This window comes from Agelaius phoeniceus, chromosome 1 (genome assembly GCF_051311805.1).
Source record: "Agelaius phoeniceus isolate bAgePho1 chromosome 1, bAgePho1.hap1, whole genome shotgun sequence".
In the NCBI taxonomy this organism is placed as follows: domain Eukaryota; kingdom Metazoa; phylum Chordata; class Aves; order Passeriformes; family Icteridae; genus Agelaius; species Agelaius phoeniceus.
The window spans coordinates 103271233-103289367 of record NC_135265.1 but is presented as its reverse complement, the minus strand read 5'-3'; the positions used below and the strand labels follow the sequence as shown (position 1 = coordinate 103289367).

Here is an 18135-nt window from a genome sequence, read left to right as displayed (position 1 = left end):
TTCAGGGCAGGTATTGAACAGCTGAAACCTTCACTAATTTACACAATGGTTTATCTTTTCTCTGGTTGGCTTTAGGGGTAACTCAGGCAGCTGTACCATGAAATGTAAGGAGTTTGAGTGTGCTACTCTGTCACACAGCAGAGCAACAGTGTATGGCTTTGCCATTAATACTAGTCACAGTCAGAAGGTGCTTGGGGCACTGTAAAAAATACATGTGCCTTATTAGCGTATGGAGAGAATGGTTAGCATCTTACAATGCCCTAGATGTATTCCAGCCATTTCTAGGAAAATGAGTTAGAAAAATTCTCCTGAATTCTTCCCTCACAAAGAATGTTTATAATATTTATAATGTTCTCCTGAGTTCCCATTTTTTGAGCAGTGAATAGAAGAGTGTGTGTTACATTAATGTAATTTTCCCTGTTTACAGTGTGTGGTCAAATTGCATCTGTTTCTCATGCATATGCTTAATCATGAGCTATCCACCTGCACCATTCCTTAATATATCTGGGAGTTTATCTATCAACCCATGATACCAGATGGTTTTACATTCACTGAACACAATTCTGTGTTGTGATAAATGTGTGAAGGAGGTGGCCACAAAAGCAATTCCTCAGGCCTTCAGCTTCCTTTGTGTTGCCTGCATCTTCTCAAATATGAGCAGCATCTGATCTTCATTCTGTATAAATTGGTCTGTGAGTCTGTGCCAGCTTCTGAAAGGTGCCACAGGTGTGGAGGTGCATGTCTGCCTAAATATGTCTGTGTCAGATCAGCAGATGATGATGTGCTGTGTTAAAAAGAATGGAGAAGCAAGAGAAAAGGACAATAATGACACTGTAAAGCAGTCATGTGGTAACTCAGTCAAAGGGTTAAGTTTAAATGCCTGTGATAGATTCAATCAAGAGGGATAGTGTACACATCACAGCTCATTTGACTTCAATTTTCCTCAAAAATCATTCTGATCCAGCACCTATCAAAGGTAGATCTACCAAAGGTACCTTCTACCAGAAATAGGCACTTTATTTGCCATCTTACCATGGTAATTCTTCCAAGAGTTATTTGTCACCACCTTTTAATTCTTGATTTACATATTCATGGCAGTTCCTGAGGTGAAGTTGGGATAAATTGTTACTGCCATGTGTGTGAAGTGGAAAGTATATGTCTGCACTCTTTATTTTTCATTCCTCAGTTAGATGTGTGCCTTCTTCATGCAAAAGAAAGAATATCTTAAGAACACATACTTGTCTCTCTTTCAAACTCTGTAGAATTAGCTTGTCATGAAATATAAAACTAATGTGTAGTTGTAAAAACCGCTGCCAGCATTTTCCTCACTAGTGGCTGATGGCTAAGAAGATTTAGAAATGAAAGGGGTTATTATAAAGTGATTACTGAATAGCTAGGTATGTCATTTTAAACAAGCAACTAAAATCTGTGTTGCAGATTTGGAATGTAATCTTGTTTGTATCATTCATACTTAAAATCTGATTTTGATTGTGGAGGAGTAATCATGTAATGTAGGTAATTTGACAAAAATATATCAAATGATGGTTTTTTTCATACCTTATTTAAATGTATTAGAATTTAAATGATTTACCATTCAGAGTACACCTATAAAATGACAACATAAAGAAATATTAGATTCAATTTACATGGGTTCAAATTTAAGTTTTACTATAAAGCGAACTGATCATATCAGCCCTCTCTTGAAAGAAAATACTGTATAGAAACCAACATTTCAAAATGTTATTACCTTTAAAAGGATGTAATAGATGATTAAAAGGGTGTTATTGATGATTAGACCAATATATTTTGCTACTGTGAATGTCAGCCTGAAGACATAGGCCTTATAGAATATGTGTAGCCATGAAGTGGAAAAGAGATAAAAAGTTAAGAAAATTTCTCATGCATGATTTTATCATTCATTCATGTTTCTGTGTCAAGTGCTTGTAATAATATATTACTAAAAGCTTAAACCAAATTCCTGATCTGGTTTTAAGGAACAGCTACACTTACTTTTTGTAAGCAGTGAGCTGATGCCTTAGATACTTACTAGAGTTTGCTCTCCATTAATCTTCTATAGTTTGCTAAATATAATGGTTCTCTCCCAACAATTCCTATATCTTAGCTTGTGTTTCATCTAGAAATACTGCAGAAAAAAAATTCTCTTAGTGATGATGTGATGCTAGTATTTAGGAACCTTCCTGGTAAAAGTAGATTTCTACTATATCTCACATTTGAATTTGAGAAGTGAGTGAGGATTCAAGCTGGCTTACTATAAGAACATGGCCTATTCATTTGGTTGTTGTGAGCATTTTATTGTTTTCTGAGCTCACACATTTTGGAACTAACTTCTTTTGGCCACAAAGTACAGAGGAAAAAAAGCATGTTCTAGTGTTGTCTTCTAATGGGTTAGAAATGAGACCGAGAACTAGGATTGCATGGCTTTTACTGATGAACTGCAACCTTCAGCAGGCAATTCAATTTCTTCTGAGTTTGAGTTTCTTTGGATATAAACTGAGAGAACATGCTTTTGTCATGCCTGATACACACACATAAGGTTTACCTACACATTACTTAAAGTATATAATAAAATCAGTGGAAGCATCTGGTTCCATGCTGAAGAAGAATGGTATTAGCTGTAATATTGTGGCAGCATGGCAGTTTGGGAGATGCTGGCTTTACTCTTTCAGCTGGTAGGCTGTTGGCATCTTGACCAGGAAATAGAGGCTGAGCATAGGCACATGCTCCATATGTGAATCTTCCAGTTCTCAGATGATGGGAAGTGTTTTAGTCCAGAGAAAGAAAACTATCTGTGGTAGCAGGTGCACTGAGATATTTTTTTTACTTCAGTGTAGTCCTGTTGATACCTTCTCTCTGACCATTGAGGCACTGTGGATGCTGATCATGGAAGTAAAGGTGCTGAGGGAAATGTGTGCCAGGAGGCTTATTCCTGCTTCTCAGTGCTCTTAAGTCTGCAATAACGAGGGTGCAGAAGGATCCCCAGAGGCTACTGCTCAAAGCTAGTACACTGACTTTAGAGTATGTACATCCTTCTGTTCATCTTCTTTCACTGGCATTGTGACTGTGGAAGACAGAATAATATCATTGAAAGAATATAATCAAGAAAAAGAAAATCTTTCTAAAAATAATACAATGAAAAAGAAGCCATTTTGCCCAGAATTGGCACAAACATTCATAGTCTAGCTTTTTCTTATATATTTTATATATATAAGAAAACCTGATATTCCTTCCTCTGTGGCATTGCAGGTGACTACCATTTCAGTTTTGCTGTCTCATTGTTCTTTCTTTCATTAGTGCTGAAACCCTGCAGGTCTTGCATCCCAACATTTTTTAAAGTGTCAGGGACTGATAGAAGTGCTGCTTTTCTGCGGGAGGCATCTGGTTTTGTAGAAGTAGAAACATATTCTTTTGGAAATGTTATCAGTTAGTATTATGAAATATTGGTAAGAATTTTAAATACAAAGATTTGGAATCTTTCCAGGAGATGCTGGGTATCTTCTTTGGTCTTCTGCATTTACCTGAATAACCTTAGTGACTGTTGCTATCAATGTTGGTGGCTGCTCCACAACAGGAAGTAGAAATATTCCATATGACACCAGTGTTTCACAAATTTGCAATTATTCTGTTCTGGTTTTTAACATTTTTGGCTGTTTCCTGAACATGCTGTGCTCTTAGATGAGTAAAATGACCGATCTCTAATGTGCTGCTTTTAACTCAAAGGTTGTTTCTGGATCTTCAACAGTTTTGTGCACACTGGCAGCTTAGTCTTTGTTTTCATTTTAAAGTAGTGGAACTAGGCAGTACAATCACACCACCATCATCATATTAGGATTTTGATTCTGTTTGTGAGTCATTTGTCCCTTTGTTTCTTTGTTTGCCCTCTCTTTGTTTGAATACTTTCTTTTATAACTCAAATAATGGACAGTATGAAAAATCATGTGGTTAAAGTGTTCTTTTTCTTCTCCTAATCCTAACTACAAAGCAGTTCTTTGTATTAGCAAATCTGACTGAAATAAAAATGTGCTAAAAAACTGTGAAATTGCACCACCCAAAATCTTGCTCATTGTTTCTTTCGTCAACTGCATTCTGCAGTTTTTGGCAAACTGGAATTCGAAAAACCCTGATCTGTTATCAGATCAGATAAATCATGTGGCATTTGGAGCAAAGAGCTCTTTTTGAACTTCAATCCGTTGTTGAAGAGCTCAGATGAAGAAGAATAACAATGTAAAAATCACACCATCACAGATGAATGTGATCTTTTACAGCACTGTCTTACCAAGTTTGCAAACAGCCTCAAATTGTTAGTCATGTGTAGATTAGATTTCAAATCAAATGAGGACAAGCCAAACAAGTAAATTATTTCACCTATATTCTTGTTTGGCATTGACTGTGGTTGTAGACAAACACGGAGATTTGTTTTCTAGAAACAAACCAAATGTTGCTGCTTTGATATCAGCTGGCTCACAAGCCATGTTTTCTGTTCCCTTGTAGGTGGTCTCCACCACTGTAATGTGCAAGTTACAGATATGATGCTAGTGTACAGTGGCTCCCACTTTACTCAGAGGAAATTGATGTGAAAAGATGTTAAGTGATTTGAAAAATACTGCTTAGGCAATCTGTGAAGCCTTTACTTTTAATTATCATTAATTACCTACTATATTTTAAAAAGCTGTTTTGTGGACAATATCTTAAATATTCAGTTCTCATCATATATTTGTTTATTTTCCTGTTCTATCTATCCCATACTTCCTGTGGAAGGACAATAGAGTCTGATCTGAAATTTCAGTCTTGAGAGTTGTTGCATGGCTAAACTCCAGTAATAATTTGCCTGGACAAGAAATAAATTCTTAATTCCTATTTTTAGGTGCCTTTTAAATAGTATCTAACACAGACCACATGAAGTACTGAAGTACCATGGAGTGGCAGAAAATCACCATTCCTTTCTTGTTCTTATCTCAGTAGGTCTGTGCAGGCTGTGATGAAAAGACAAAACTTCCAGTCTTGAATTTTCGTCTTAAACACAAGTTTTGATGATCAATGACAGGATGCTAAGAATACACCTAAATGTCTCTGTGATGCTGAAATTGAGTTTCTGAAAAAGCATTGTACTTGTGGTAAAAGGTAAAGAGTGAAGTTCCAGAGAAATGAGCTGTGAATTGCAGCTGCAGTGGAAATTGATCCTGTCTGTCAGTCTGTGTTCCGTATTCTCAGGAAAACAGAGTGGAGCAGAGAAGGAGCCAAGATCACCGATTAAATGGGATGCTAAAGTGCCAGGGGCTAGAACCAGGCTTGCTGGTCCCTCAGGTCAGAGCTGCAACTGTCAGAATTCACTGCCTGATTCCCTGCTGAACCTGGCAGGAGAGCAGTATGAAAAATGCTGCAGGCACCAGCAGGGGAATGGGTAAAGAAGTAGCTGGCTAAGCTTCAGGCCTGACAGGCAGTGTGCTCCTTTGGGAAGAAAACCTCTTCCCTTACGAATTGGGCGGCCTCATTTTCCCCATTTGCCTCATGATTTGTACCAGTAAGGCATAAGAAAATAGCTGGAGTACCAAGGAGTAGCAGAGGCTCGGTTCACTTAGAAAACTGCAGTGGGTGGAGAGATCTGGCTGTGTAACCTCTGCAGGTGGGCATTTGCCAAGTAAGGAGGAGGCAAAGGCTTAGCAAATAGCACTCATGCTATGAAGTACATATGTTGTATATAATACAGTTGTTGAACTCCTTATTCTTCTGCTCTGATTTCAGCTGTGATCAGCAGCACTGTGAAAGGACACTTCTCTGTGTAGCTGGTGCAAGGTAACAACAGACCATTGCTGGGTTGACAGCCTTCCACTCCACAGGGATAGTTAGTGCAAGTCTCCTGAGCACAATAGCAGCATCCCTGAAGGATGCCTACTTCTTCACTTACAGTTGGGAACTCACCAACTTCACCAAAATTGGGAAAGTGATAAATCCTTCAGAAAATAAAATCAACTAAATGAATTCATCATGCCCTAGTAATTAATTCAGCTTTCCCTTTTAAATCACCGTCATTAGCTGTCATTCTTTTAGTGCTGCTTAGCAGTTTCCTTTCTCCAAGTAGCCTGTGTCCTTCCTGATGAAGAGCATATACCTTCCAGTATATTAGAAATTATGTACTGTGCTCTCAGACCTATATTACATTAAAGATAGACAGACAGATAGATAGATAGATAATCAGATTTTTTTTTTCACAGTTAGGGTGGTCAGGCATCAGATTAGGTTGCCGAGGGAGGTGTTGGGAGTGACAGTCCTTAGAGGTGCTCAAGAGGAATCTGGATCTAGCATTGGGTATGGTGGTTTAGTGGTTTAGGGGTTACAGTAACAGTGCTGTATTGACAAGTGGACTTCATGATGGTAAAGATCTCTTCCAACCTTGATGATTCTGTGATTCTATTCTGTGAAATATTTCCTCTGTTGTATACAGTGGTACCACCAGAGAAATTCAATTTAGTTGCTAAATTGATCAAATGGAAACTTAGTTTTCTAGCTTTTGTTGCACGAACTGCTATTTTTCAGGGCTCTTTTGAACCACATGACTTTTTTTTAATCCCAAAATTCCATTGTAACCTTAGCCTTCTTTTTATCTAGTTAAAAGTAGGGCTGTTAAAGCACTTATTAATGACAGGGTTCATTAGGGCCCTATTAGTTGGAAAATCTCTGAAACAATGTTAGGAAAACTATGTATGAGCTGTGTACCTGTCTGATGCTATGGGTTATCAAGTCAGGAGCTAAAACAACCAGGTTATTGCCTTGTCTGATGAGTTTTGTCCTTTGAATATCAAGGGAAGCTGTATTGTCTCTATCTTGTACAATCTAAACTCTTCTTTCCCTCGTCTCTTTTGTTGGAGGTGAAAATGTATCTGTCATTCTCATAGATTTAACTAGAGGGCTAACTTGTACTTTTTATTAAGGTAACATGACATAGGAATACCTTCCTCCTGGGCAGAAATCTTGGATAGGTTTTGATCCAGGTATTTTGTACAGCCACTCAATTTCTCTTCTGAAATGCTATGAATTAGGTTTATGTCTCTAATAAAATGATTTCTCAACTCCCCTGTGAATTTTCTGATGTGCCCACTGTGGAACTAAGCAGGCTGTTCCATATTCTTGCAGCCAGGAGCTTTGTTCAGTTGTTTAATGTTGTATGTCAGGGTCACCTCAACTTTTTTTGGTTTTTATTTCTATTTAGCCCATTCAGATACAATTACAGTTACACAATACCTCTCAAATGTCCTTTGCTATTCATCATCTCAAAGAAGAAAGAAGAAACAAGAAATTCTTTGAAGCTGGAATGAAATTAAAAAACAAAACAGGAAAACTCATTTTCCATTAAGTTTATGTCTGAATTACACAGAAGTAAATGTTTAGGAAGTTACTGAGTCCGTATGCCAGTCCTTGAGGTTTGCTTCATGTTAATTTTAGTGGGTGTAGCAATAGAAATGTGGCAAAGCCCCCAGATGCCAGAATTCTTAGCTGGGATGCCTGAGCATGACAGCAGATAAATGGGTCAATAGTGATTTATCCTTAGTGGGGACATTTTTGCCTCTCAGTCAAGTCACTAGGAAGGAGACCAGGATTAGTATTTGGTTTGGTTTTCCATTTTTTCACCAAATTCTGTACTGATTATCAACATTGTTTGACAGTGAAAATTAATTTTAAAAAAATGAAAAGCAGCTGGATGATTTAAAAGGGGGAAAAAATAACCTGCTTTGTAGATGTTAGAACAAGCAATTTCTTAACACCTTTTCTTCAAGGAGTTAAGATGAATAACATCTTTGAACAAATATTTCAAGCATGCAGGGATTATGTTAAAAAGTAAAAAGATGAAATCCTGTGTAAATTGTTTAGAACATTCCTAGTGAAGACATGTTGATTAATAAACATAAAAGGAGGAAGATGCATATTAATTTGTTTACGTATGAGAGTCTTCTAACTCATTAAAAGTCTTCTAAGTGTTTAACTAGTGAAGCAGTGGATAAAACCTGACATTGTCTTTAATCTTTTTGAGGACTCAAATATGAAAGAACCCAGATTATTGCTAAGTATGTATAATAGCTCTGTTAATGACAGTGTTTTGAAAATATGGGGGGTATCAGCTCAGTGGCTTTGCTGTAATACGGTGGAAATTTTAATTCACTTTTCCATCTCAGTTGCTGTGACCAGTAGTGTTGAAGAAAATTTAAGTTTATCAATGACAGTCTTTGGTGCTTGTTTATATATTTTCGTAGTTTTGATTGATGGCTCATTTTCAACTGGGAGATCTCCAGAAAAGGGAAGATGCAGGAGAATATCTTATTTATTTTGTATCTTTGCTAAACCACTATAACAAATTGAGGTATTTGCACTATTAACAGCTAATGTTTCTGTGGAAAAAACCTGATGGTCTAGTTTAAAGAAATTGGAATATTAACTTACTGTCCTGGACAAATAGAGATTGAGTAATTGCATTCAGTAACTTGAAAACAAATGAATAAGAAATAGCTTAAAGAAGAGCCATCTAGCCTTTGTATAATCAGTCCTGCAAGAAAATCAACATATATTTGTGGGTTTACTCTGAAATTACATTTTCTTTTTAGATAGCTGTTTTGTGCAGGTTTTTGCTTTAAAAGTGTTAATACAAATGACTTGTGCAAAAGAAATTGGACATGCTTACTTTTTGCGAGCAACAAATAGGTAAAAAAGTGTAATTTCAGCTGTATCATGCAATTTGAGTTGAATCATAAGAACTTTTTAGTGTTTTGTTTGCCCTTCATTTTTCAGCAGACACTTCTCACTCATTTCTCCATTTTCCCCTGCTTTTTCAGAGGGGAATAATATAATACTTCTATCATACTGTGGTTCTGTGCAGCAATGGATTTCTGTTTCTGCTCATCTGGGGTACTTGTAGAACTGTACGACTTATTTCTCACATCAGTATTCTAATATGAATAAGTAATCACAGCAGAATTCTGTTGGCAATTTTGCAGATCCCATGCGTGGGCCCCGAAGACTGGAGGTTGTGGAGATCAAATCGAGGCAGATCACCATCTGCTGGGAGCCCTTTGGATATAATGTCACACGTTGCCATCGCTACAACCTCACAGTCCATTACCGCTACCAGGCTGGAGGACAGGAGCAAGTGAGAGAGGAGGTCAGCTGGGATACAGAAAGTTCCCATCCCCAGCACACAATTACCAACCTATCACCATACACAAATGTCAGCATCAAATTAGTGTTGATGAATCCCGAAGGACGGAAAGAAAGCCAAGAACTTGTAGTGCAAACTGATGAAGATGGTGAGTTTTTGTATTTACATATACATGGTCCATGACCTGATAGTACAAATTGTCTATGTAAGAGCATGTTCTTCTTTCACTAAAATTTGTAACAGACATTCCACCAGCCTCACCAATTTTAGAAAAGTAAAGCTCCATTATTAGAGTGATCTTTCACATAATGTGTAACATCCCACGATAGTTTAATAATTTTGTCCTTAGATTTGTAGCTTCTGCTTGAGCTAAGTTCTGCCTCTTTAAAGTTTCAGTATGGGTTTGGAAAAATTCTGGGTGATTTTCAGCAGTATCCTCATGGAAGCTCCTCTACTGAGTGATGTTTTTCTTGATTTGCAGTTTCAGTTTCTCTGTCTTTGGCTTTCTAACTACTAGACATTGTTAGTTGCTAATTCAGACACTATATTCCATATACAGACATTGAAATATACAGATATTCCCTTCCTTTTAATAATTTTCAACTCCCATGGGGTTTTCAGATCTCTTTTTTTTTTAAAAATAGCCTATTTTGATTATTAATAAATATAATAAATAATAAATAATGTAATTAGCTTATGTCTTTTTTGAGACAGAGACAGCAGAATTGGGTAATGTGTCTCTGCAATGCTCTAATAATGTTGAATGAAAAGGTTATACCTTCCTCCCAAGTCTTCTGTGATATTATTTTGATTATACTTGCAGAGAGTTAACTGCAGCTCTGTTAGCTACAATACCAAAATGCGACTTCCTTGTTGAATTGGTCATGAACCGGGAATCAGCTTCACCTTTCCAGAATACTCTGTGCTGATATATAAGCCCTTACAAGTGTACCTTAGTTTTTTTTTAACTTGACTTTGGTTCTTTTAAATGCATACAGTTCAAAGGAACCTTGTCAAATGACTCAGCATTGCTTTTTATCACATATCGGTCTACCTGCCATTTTTATCGTCTGAAATCTGAACAGGAATGGATTTGTATTTTCTTCCTGATCAATAATAGATTTCTTTAAAACATGATGGAAATACTTCTAGTAAAAACTTCAGCAGTGATGAGCTCCTTTTATAATAAATACTTGAAGTCTGTCAATTAAGCTTATTAAATTATTTAATACATGCTGTATTGGTTTTATGTCGTACTAATTTCTAATCAAAATATATGAGGGAATAAATTAAACTATTTAGGAATGTATAGTTACTAATGCAACATTTTCAGCAAAGCATAGCTAACAAAAAGAAATCTTTAATTAGAATTAATTGTGCTGTCATGCTCTAAATTTACTTCAGTTCAATTGTAGGATGACAATGCTAAAGAGCTTAATGTTGTCTGGGATGTTTATGTATTTTATCTAAAATTTCTTGTTCCTGTTCCTCTGGAACTTCATGTTATTTCAGGACTAATTAAAAACCAGTGTCACTGTCTAAAAGAATACCTTGAAAAAAATTACAACTTTTAGTGCATTGTACACATTCAGCAAGGTATATAAGTCTGAAACTTAAACAACATCCTGACGCAAATAATCATCCTAATTTTTCAAATCACACAATCTTGTTGGTTGCAAGGGACTTCCAGAGCTCATTTAGTTCAACCTTCTGCTCACAGAAGATCAGGTGATAGCAGATGGCTCAAGGCCTTGTACAGTTGAGTTTGAGTACATCTCTAGGTGAGCTCTGCCAGTGTTTGAACCTGCACTGTATGGCACAGCGGCTCAGGGTTTTTGACCTTCCGGTAATTTGAGAGGTTATCACAGTGCTTTGCTCTACTTCCAGCTTATTTACGCTATATTCAATTCCTCATCCTTTACACATAAATCATTAATCTCATTATTCCAAATGACTTTTGCCAGTTCTCCTACTTGGAAACAAGGTTTAGTGCCCAGAATTAAGGTTGCCCTAAAGGTGTCGTGCACCTAACTGGTGCACACAAGACTTGTAAGCCAGTTCAGAATCTGTGTCCCTGGAGCTTCCACTTGGTAGAGCAAGGAGCTCTCTGGAGAGCTATGGAGAGGTGATCAAAAAGCCTTAAACCTTGTAAACTCCCACAGCAGCAGCATGGAACAGTAGGAAGTTCTGTAGCAGAAATACAGAGGAAGTTCTGTAGCAGAAGTGCCAACAGAAAGGAGTCACCAAATGTCTTGCTTGCAGATTTTTCTATTCCTTAACCATTTGAGTAAATCTTAGGAAGGGGTCTGAGAAGTTATTTCACTGCAGCAAGTGGCTTCCACCTTCTTTCTGTGGCAAGTAGAAAATGTTATGTGAATCTTTCTCTTGGATTTTCATATGGAGTTTGTGTTGAAGTGCTAACTCCATAATGCCTATTGCTTCACAACAGTCCTGTGTGCATTTTTCAGGACTTTTTGTCTTTTTTGCATTACTTTACCAGTGTTGTTAAAAAATAAAATCACAGATATACGTCTACTTGCTTTTTACACATCTCCTCTAAAAATTGCATTGTCTTGGGGATAAGGCAACAATTGCAAAACAAATGGGAAACACAAGTAGATACCTGAGAGCAGTTTGGACACCTTTCATCAGAACCTTCTGACATCCCTGACTCTTCACAGGTCTTTTCTCCCACATTAAGAGATTTCAACAAAAATTAATAATGTCAGATTTTTACTTTGACTATTTCATACTTTTCTTATGTCCATCCTCTTGTACGTTTTCAGGCCTACTGTCAGTGAGCATTGCTGTTCAATGGAATCTGTGTCTCATCTTTCCTGTATAACTTTTCTCTGAAACTATACCTTTTATTCAATGCTTGTCCATTTTCATATGTGAATGTTTAATATGTTTTCTACTTTGAGAAGTAACACTTGATAAGTAGATTTTACTTGTTTACTTGTGTTTACCTGTGTATATTCTACCTTATAAAAAGTTGATTTGTCCTATTTTTAAATTATCAGTAGGGTTTTACAGAAAATATGTGATGCTCACTAATTTGTTCTTACACTGAGGGTGACACATAATGGCACTGTATTGTTAAATAAATCGTTCTTCTGCTGAGCTACCCTGGCCTTTGCTTCAGTCTTTGGGGAAATTACGGTGGGATGGTTTTTAATGCTTCAGCAGTACAAATATTTAAACAGAGCATGTCCTTCTGAGATTTTTCTTAAAACCAGTTCTTTTTTTTTAATCTGTTAGTCCCGAGTGCTGTGCCGCTTGAATCCATTCAAGGGAGTACCTTTGAAGAGAAGATTTTTCTTCAGTGGAGGGAGCCAGCGCAAACATATGGTGTGATTACTTTGTATGAGGTATCTAGAAATTTTCCACATTTTATGTCTAGTTTGGATTCTCCAAAATGCATAATCATAAAAAATTAATGTGTTTTTACAGTTTGTGTAAAATTAACTTCATTTTAGAAACAGTAGCCATTTAAAATGAAATACAGTGTAGGGGTGAATTACACAGGACCCAGCATGTCCTCAAGTTACCAACTTTAAGAACCTGCTGCATCTAGAACCATGATATAGCATTCTATCTAGTACTCTAGATCAAATATTTAAAAGATTGAAAGACAGGTCTTAGCAAATACCTTAAAAAATTAGAGACATAAGACAGTGGTTACAGTCAATGTCACATTTAGATAAGCCTCATTATAGGAAGCCTATTGTAATAGAAACAAGCAGGCATAATTTTTAAAAATCTAGCTTTTTTAAAATGCAAATTCAACAAAATTGTATGTTGTTAGATGTCTAAAAATCACTTCTTTTTCTCATGTGGAAGCTCTGCCTGAATACCTCTTAGAAAAATTGACAAAAGACTGCACAGATTAAGCTGTCAGACAATAATCACTGTTAAGCTTCTTACCTGACCTTACTACAAAATTGGTTTTGTAATGCTTTGTTTAAAAAAACCCACCTAAATACAGTGTAAAAGAAAAGTTAAATTGAATGGTAACCTATTGATACTGTTTTGAAAATTACTTTATTGTAAGAGGATAAAATGTTATGAAAAAGTATGAATTGATTTTTTGTAAAGCTAACAACTTTCTAGCTACCACGACAGTTGCCTGTGTTCAGGGATCAAAATGTTTTAATTAAGTGTTAATGTTGTTACTGTTGCTAGATTTATGTGCATAGAAGCACACGGTGGTGGATCTGGTGTCTACTTAGGAGCATGCCTGCATGCCTAATTCCATTGCTGAGGAGTACACCCACTGTATGCAGTAGGCAGTTCATCCTGCAGTGCATACACACGCATGACTCCATCAGCTGTATTGAGATAGGGAGATTCATGTGAGCAATATGTTAACTTTAATTTCTTTACTGATAAAAGTTCAGACAGTTGGTTGTTTAATCTTCTGTCATCTGATAGAATTAGAAGGGTTAGTTGGGTGATTTTTAAGGTACTTTGAGTTGAGTTTATGGTTGAGGATTTGTAGCGGATATGCCTGTATCTACTGTAACAAGGTCGGGGTTTATCTGAATACTATGGAAGTTTTTATTACTAATTTTCAACACTTCATTGATGTTATATTAGATGGCTCATATAAAAATCAATTTTCATTAGGTCAGAGGTTTTAGGAAATCTCAAGTGTTTAAGGTGTGTAACATCGACACTTGGATGTGTCTATGAACTGTATTATGGGTCCTCTTAATTAAAATTATATTGAATAAGTTTAGTAAAAAGAATGTTAATTATCACTTTATATAATAAGAGTTTTGGAATTACCCTCAGGAAAATGAAACTTTAAAAGCAAAAAGGAGGGGTGAATCGTTTTTACTTTTCTATTTTTTTAATAGCTTTCATATTTTTAAATGGTTTTCATATTTTTAAATTCTCATTACAGTGCATAGAAATCAGTAATTAATAGAAGAAGTCTGGATCAAGTTTTACTGTGAACTTACATTAACATTTCTAATGAAAACTAAAAATACTGTTTGAATCAAAGAAGGAACTGAGGATACAATATACATTGCATATATTACTTAACACTTATCTTTTCTTCCCTCCAAATGAGAATCTGACCTAGGTACAATATAATAACCTGAAAAAATCCAAATTAGCAATTGTAATAGCTAAGCTTCAGACTGAAATAGAAGCTTTACCCAATTTCTGAAAAATTTGCCTTAAGCTGCCCTTATCATCTTTTGAAGATAACCTAATTCAGGGCAAAGTGTAATTATAGTAAAGTCAGCTGGAAATGGGGGGCTGCACTCCCTCTTGGTCACTTCTCAGTTTTTACCTGTTTGTATTGGTTTTGTTACTGGTGCTGATCAAAACCAACATTAAGATAAATTCAAAATGTGACACTGTTAAAGGCAGCATCTTGAAGGAATTAACGTAAGCCTGAACTCATCCTTTAGAGTTGTAATCTAGCTGCCTCTAAGTCTCTGTATCTCTAAAAGTAATAACTCATACAAGTTACAACTCAGTTCCTGTGCCCCTTCCTGGGATTTGGGATTTGAAGAGTATAAGAGAGTAAGATAGCTTATCATAAAATGTCTGACAGCACATACATCAGAAGGGTTTACTGGATAAAGATGCAATCTCTGTCCATCTGCTCAAGGCAGTTTATAACTTTCTTATTCTTTTGCAGATCACCTACAAGGCAGTCAGTTCCTTTGACCCAGAAATAGATTTATCCAATCAAAGTGGACGAGTCTCAAAGCTAGGAAACGAAACGCACTACCTGTTTTTCGGACTGTATCCTGGCACTACCTACTCTTTCACCATCAGAGCCAGCACAGCTAAAGGCTTTGGACCTCCAATAACAAATCAGTTCACAACTAAAATATCAGGTACTTGATCAAAGAATATTATTTCCTTATGATAATGAGTTGGGTGATTCTTTTGTTGTTTACTTCTTTAGAATTTAACAAGCAGCAAATTGAAAAGGGGAGGAACATGTTCATCCCTGAAGATGTCAAAGTGACATGTATTACCATGCCTGAAGAACTTCCAAGTGCTAAAATATTAGCTAGTATTTTGAAATTCCTGTCCTCAACTGTAACGTATCACTCAAGAAACCCCTGTGAATTATGTGTTTGCAGCCAGTGCCAGCTGCAGTTGCAACATTTAGCATAGTGTTTTTTTGGGCCTGAAGATGAGGGTTTCATTCAGAGCTTAGTCAGCCTTGACATGATTCTAAATTAGAACAGTAAGAGTGCTGGAAAATCTCCTTAATGAGCCATGAACAATCGAGAGTAGGGCAGAGATGCTGTACATCTCGAGCTCACTTAGGAACTGTAGTTAGCTGCCAGGCTGCCTGTGTTCTAACAGGCATGGGGACTGAAGTGGATACGAAACTGTATTAGACAAGAACATCAGGACTGGTGGTTTTCAGATAACAGCAGCATGACTCTGTCACTTCTGCAGATCCTTGACCAATATTTCAAGCCCTCCCTTGAGGCAGAGGAACGCTTCATTGAGGGGATGGAATATTATTGCATCCTCCAAAATGCTTATGTAACTCATGACAAAATGTTTTGCAAAGTTACGGTTGAAATCCCTTTATTCTTCACTTCTCTACGGTCTTCTTCACAATTAAACTGGCAGTTCAATGACAAACTGGCCCCATGATAATATTTCTAGAAAATTGCCCTACCTATTTGTGGTCAACTGGGCTTTCCAGAAAGAATTTGGGTACAAAATCTTCTTTTTCTTTTACTCTCATTCTGTGTACTTCTCCCCCATCCCTCATTTTCTGTCCTCACTGGAATGAAGAAATTGACAAGTTTTTATCAGAAATAGAATGATTTCTCCTATCTTATTATAGGAGAGGACAGTTAATGCTAGGTGGAAGTTATTGCCAATGCAGCTGTTTGTAGAGAAACAAAAATGTTAATTTTCAAGTTACACAATTAACTCTGTATGGAACATGAAAGCAACACTGATCAGTAAAGATGGAGTTTGTTTTCCATCCCCTTTCCTATACCAAGCAGAAATTTTCTCTGTCAAAAATCAATTTCTGACACAGCAGAAATGAGTTTTTTATGAGTTTGGATGATGAGAACACCCCTTATTAGAATGAGAAATGGAAACTACTGAGTATGGATGAGAATCTGGACATTTGGGAATAGTTCTAGATCTTAAATTGTTGTTTTCTAAAATGATACATCATCAAAAGAAATTCACTAGTGGGAACAGGCATTACAGGAGTGCTTGAGGGTGAGGCAAACCTCCAAATCTCCATGTGGTGAGGTTCTGCAAACTGTCTTGTCTGCACCCCACTCTCTCATTGCTTCCTCAGTTCCTGTACTAACAAGAAATGTTTATGTCTTGTTGATAAGTAATTAAAACCATTCTCTGATGAATTTAAAATATAAAAAAGTGTGTATTTTTTAATAAAATTAAAAAGTCTTGGCTAGCATTATAGCTGTTGAATATGGAACCCTCTTTGCAGTGCTGTTGGCTGTGATCTCATTGTCTCACTGGAAAGCTTTGAGGCTCTTTCATGTGGACAGTGATCTCCATTTTGGACAGATGTGAAACAGAACTTCTGAACATTTCTGGATGAAAGGTTTCACTGTTTTTTAGAACATATTAGGCACAATTTGACCAATTTTTGCATTTTACTCTCTCTAATTCTGGATTGCATTTTTTTCTGAATAAAAACCTCTAAATTTCCTGTCAAGTGTTTTGAATAGTACTCTTATGTACTGGAAATAGTTACTGTGTTTTATTTTACTATTACATGAATATTTGAATATTTCCTGTTCTCTCTGTTTATTAATAAGTTCCTTCTTTACATGTAGGCAGTGTGGAGGAGGAAGAGTCCTAAAGTAGTCAAGGAAAAATGGAGAAGAGAAAAAGTAGCCAGGACTAAAGGTTATGACTGGGAGAACCACAACTCATTCTGGGACAGGAAGACAGTCTTGCTCTTTATAGGGACACTTAAATTAGTAAAGAGAGCAAGTAGGGACTTACGACTCATAAATTAGGAAAATCAAAAGACTTGCTAAGATGCGGGCAGTACAACAGGGGTACGAAGTAGTCAAAAAATGATCAGAGTTTATACAGCTTTTGTAGATGCAGTTGCTGTCCATTCTTGTTTTCAGGATGGTCAGGTTGAGAATGGGACATTATATGAACAAGTTCTGGATATTCAAAACTGCAGAGTATGCCTGAACCCTTAAAGTAGTGTTTGATAGTATGACTTAAGTGGTACCCAAATTACTTAAAATGATTAGTCTTAATGTTTGTGCCTTATATTGAGGATTGTAAACAGAAAAAAACCTTCTCAGCATACAATGAGGTTTTTGAAAACTATTTTTTTTTTATTTGTGAAACATTTCAAAACTGGTGAATAGCAGTGCAAAGCAATGAAGATTTTAATGTTTTTACAGCAGTCTGAGGAATTGTGGAGTACAGAGCAATTCTTAACACAATACTTACTTGGATATATACAGCACTGTGGATAAAGAGAGAAATTCTTTTACCTTTCAAGTAGATGCAGATAGTACTGGAAGAATGAAATTGATGGGAAAATACACTGGAAAATAATTTCCTAGAGGTTCATACTATCTATAAGTGGAGCATAATACACTCTATTGATATGGTACACACGAAGTACCCAATAAGAGGAAACTGAATGAATTGAGAAGAACTAAATGAATCTTTGGAAGAATCTTCTCAGGAGAAAGTCTTTTCCCCACCAAACATGTTTTGTGTTTCAAATGGGAATTAGTTTAGGGAAGTTAATTGCCCTGCATTATTCCTGCAGTCAGAGGAGACCATTGGAATGACCACTTTTTGCTTTTCTAGCCTTTAGATCTGTTAATTGTGCATCACCATTAACAAGTGAACAATAAAGATACGGCAGCCTGTCAAATAACCAATTAACTGAGTAGCCTTCCCTCCAATGTAATGATACAAACGTGAGTAGATGATAGCAGTAAAGAAGCAACAGT

At 36.4% G+C, this 18135-nt stretch overlaps 1 protein-coding gene across 10 annotated transcripts in view; it reads left to right on the top strand.

Moving 5' to 3' along the window:
* The window catches only part of PTPRM (protein tyrosine phosphatase receptor type M), a 442681-nt gene that overhangs the window by 220543 nt on the left and 204003 nt on the right, over positions 1–18135 (top strand). For all 10 annotated transcript variants that reach the window (XM_077184309.1, XM_077184292.1, XM_077184295.1 and 7 more), the window contains exons 8-10: positions 9003–9311; positions 12425–12534; positions 14823–15024. In XM_077184309.1, the coding sequence (XP_077040424.1) occupies positions 9003–9311; positions 12425–12534; positions 14823–15024 (621 nt within the window). The remainder of the gene's footprint in view (positions 1–9002; positions 9312–12424; positions 12535–14822; positions 15025–18135) is intronic.